The sequence below is a fragment of the Triticum urartu genome, chromosome 3A (genome assembly GCF_056163025.1).
Source record: "Triticum urartu cultivar PI428250 chromosome 3A, HENAU_Tu73, whole genome shotgun sequence".
NCBI lineage: Eukaryota > Viridiplantae > Streptophyta > Magnoliopsida > Poales > Poaceae > Triticum > Triticum urartu.
In genome coordinates this window covers 78258245-78261664 of record NC_141875.1, presented here as the reverse complement: position 1 = coordinate 78261664, position 3420 = coordinate 78258245, and the positions used below count along the sequence as shown (strand labels likewise).

The following is a 3420-nucleotide window of genomic DNA, read 5'->3' as shown; positions in this document are numbered from 1 at the left end:
TGGTACTGCATGGCAAAAAAATGACCAAGTGTGGTAGTTCTATGCAATTAACTCTTTCAGGGGGCGGCCATGGGGAGGGGAGGCGATGCTGTGCTCCGGCGCCGGATCAAGCTGCGGGGGAGGCGGGAGCCACGCGAGGAGACGAAGGAGGAGAAAATGAAGAGGCATGGAGGAGAGGCGGGCGAGCGGGAAGGGCTGGGGCGTCGCCCACGACGCCGAGCTTGACGGCGGCCTTGCGATGGTGCAGTCGGCGAGGACCTGTCGGATCTGGCCGGATCCGGTGGGAAATTGCGCGCAAGCGGCGGATCTGGAAGGAAGACGGCCGGAGCTTGGAGCACAATGGCTGGTGGACGCGCCATGGCCCACGCCGGCGAGAGAAGAGAGAGATGAGTGGGAGAGAAAAGAGAGGACGGGAAGGAGATGAGAGGCCAGAGGGAGAGAGAAGGGAGTGGTGGTCACTTCAACGGGCTGCAGCGTGGCACCGCCCCGGCCGCTGAGCCCGCCCGACCGCCCCATCGCCTAGTCGCCACCCCCACTGACTGCCCCGTGCTCGCCCTTAGACCAAGTCGAGCCAGCGATCGTTGCCCACATCACCGAACCTCGCTCCCCTTCTCCACCCCAGCAAGCACACACGCTTGGAGGCGCCAAGGAGCTCGCCGGCAACACTCAGCAGACGTAGGAGAGCTGCGTGCATGGTGCGTTTGAATGTGCGGACGCGAGGCAGTGGAGGGCTCAGCAAGGTTTGGTTTCGGCTCCAAATTGTTTTCAGAATCATCTTCTAATCTAATCTAATGGCCGTTTCTGCTGCAGTTAGCAAATTATATTGCCTTGTACTACTTTTTAACAACTTGGCTCCTACGAAGACTAATGGAAGGATCATCAGACCAACGTAGTCAAATTGGCTGCTTCAAATTTTTGGGTATGTGCATTGACGGTTTACCTTAATGCCAGTAATTCTTGATTTTCGCTTCATATATGAAATGGTTTAGCTAGCTCTTGATGAATATCTTTCGGTACACCTGTAAGTTCTGTAGCAAATGGTTCTTAGCAATTCTGATTGTACACTGAAATTTAGGTGCTTTTGGAGAGCTGATTGTACAATAAAATGATGTACCTTGCAATATCATTTTTCTCGCAAATGATGAAATTCAGAGCATCTAAGTCTTAAATTTATCTGCTAAAATATTGATATCTATCCTTCATGTTGTCCGGTAAGTTGAGATGTGCATTGCTTAATTATGTGATTACAGCCTTGGAGCTGATCAGCAGCACGCGGACATGCATCAGGAAGCCGACGGACAGCCAGAGCAGGAAGGCGTGGATCTTGAGCTGCAGCGACAACAACAACTTGGGCGTTGCCTGCAAAAAAAACAACAGTTCAAGTGCTCAATCAAGTGTAAGTTTGCATTCAGTCAATTATTGCAGTTCTACAATGACACATTCAGATTCTTGCATCCAAAGTTAGATAGGAACAGGGAAAGAATCTCCAACGCTTATTTACATGGGAAAGAACACTCTTGTAACTTTGGTTCAGATCCTCAGTCTATCTGAAGCACCATAGATTGAGTTTGCAAGCAAAAGGATCACACAATCTGACATTACAAGGAGCAGTCTTTTTCTTCACATCTTTGTTTTAGCTTGCATCCGACAGTTGTGTGATCCAAGATTAGGCAACCAAAACTGAACTTATGACTACATGAGTGCATGAAGAACTGTTAATAACTCCTATTTGACTAATCTTATGGAGATTCTCTGGCTTTGGGGATGGTCCTTTGGCGTTCTATTGGGGTTCTATTCATGTGCACTAGGCACTTCTCAACACTTCAATAATTATTCTAGAACCTCTTTAAATTTGCAATGCTCATCAGATTGTACAGGTTTTGCAGTCAACTATTCAGATTATTGACTAGGGACGATATTTTCAGTCCTACTGAGTCTGCAAAGGATGCGCCAAGCCAAGATTAATTATGGTTTTTGTAAATTGCATCGGTTTACTTATGTACCTGCTCCTTAGATGATTGTGAATTTGTGATTCAGTCGTGGAAATTTTGGTGCTTTCTTGGAGTGTCCTGAAAAATGGTTCAACGCGTGTTTGCCAGAAACTGTAGATTAGCAAGACTAACGAGTGTTGAGCATGTCAATCTATGTGTGGGCATGAGTGAAAATGTAAATCATGTTAGAGACGAGTTTCTGGAAAAAGTCCCGGAGATGCGCTGCTGCTGCTGCTGCTCTTGATAGCCAAAGTGGAGGCTGCAGTTCTAAGACTTCAAGGAGGAAAGGAATACATGGTTGCTTCTTGGAAAGGTGAGTTGTTTCCCTGCAGAAAAATAAATCTCTTAGAGTTGTTTAACTGAACCTGTTCCACTGTCATTGTTGTGTTCAGATAAAAATTGTTATTGGTCACTCAATCCTAAGCTGTTGTGGATTAATTTGATTTGAATTGGATTGTACTCCAAGAGTCCACAAGATGTCATTTCCGAATGTGGTACTAATTTCAGAACATAGCACCATTTTCTAAAAATAAGGCTGGGCAACATGAGCCAACCACATGGATGTTTCAAGAGGAATAAACTCACTGTAGCTGCCGAATTGGTATTAGTAAGTTGCTGTTCCAACTTCCTAGAGAACCACAGTTTTTTTTTTTACTATTATTAGCTGCAGCACATGGCGACAATGACGAGCACTTGTATTTTTAAGTGTTGCACCTCTTTTTCGTTGACCTTTGATTCATGTATATATGTAAATTATATTGAAATGTATCATAGCAAATGTGAATACATAACTCTATGGTTGATGTCTCTATTGATATTGATGTGTCTATTAATATTAAGTTCTTTTTTCATTGGTTTCTTATTTTTCCTGACAGTTATACCAGACTGGGATATATCACCTCCCTACTTTGCCAAACTTTTTTTTACACACTACTTTGTCAAACCTGACACCCACATAACCCTTGCTCACAGTCCAACTATGAACACATCACTTAAGTATCCCACTAAGAATATTTTTTTGCATTGTTAAACGTGCATCGCACGTGCATTGTTAAATATCACATGATGTGGGTTGTGCAAAAAACAGCTGCAGAAAAATATATTTTCAAAAAACAAAACATTAAAAAAATATTATACAGAAAAATGCTATTACACCTCAAAAAACAAAACATTATTGCCCCTAAAAAAACTCTTTGCAAGAAAAGCATCTGTTTGAAAAATGATCTTTTTCATAAATGTGTTCACATTTCATAAAAATGTTAACTATTCTTAAAAAAATATTTCAATTCTTATGTAAACATTACCTTCTATTTTAAAAAAGAAAATTTTAACATTTAACATTATCGTTGAAGTTTATTACAATTGGATATAAAATGGTGCATAATGGCACCGGAGGCAGGTTCTGCCCTTTTTCGCCCGGGTGCAACGC

At 42.9% G+C, this 3420-nt stretch overlaps 1 protein-coding gene across 2 annotated transcripts; it reads left to right on the top strand.

Moving 5' to 3' along the window:
* LOC125542968 (uncharacterized) lies at positions 1–2802 on the top strand. 2 transcript variants are annotated; one of them, XM_048706201.2, is made up of 4 exons: positions 1–740; positions 811–919; positions 1251–1396; positions 1878–2304. In XM_048706201.2, exons 1-4 carry the CDS (start codon positions 693–695, stop codon positions 1908–1910), a joined length of 336 nt encoding a protein of 111 aa, XP_048562158.1. In that variant the 5' UTR covers positions 1–692; the 3' UTR covers positions 1911–2304. The 2 variants fall into 2 exon arrangements, 1 of the variants encoding a protein (XP_048562158.1); XR_007298210.2 differs by lacking the exon at positions 1–740 and adding an exon at positions 2384–2802 and having other exon boundaries at positions 806–919; positions 1251–2304.
* Positions 2803–3420: the final 618 nt, after the last annotated feature.

Coding starts and splice junctions, on each gene's coding strand:
- LOC125542968 (XM_048706201.2), top strand. CDS start 693: ATGGTGCGTTTGAATGTGCGGACGCGAGGCAGTGGAGGGCTCAGCAAG. Junction 920..1,250: donor TGGCTGCTTCAAATTTTTGG/GTATGTGCATTG, acceptor ATGTGATTACAG/CCTTGGAGCTGATCAGCAGC. Junction 1,397..1,877: donor GTTCAAGTGCTCAATCAAGT/GTAAGTTTGCAT, acceptor CAGATTGTACAG/GTTTTGCAGTCAACTATTCA.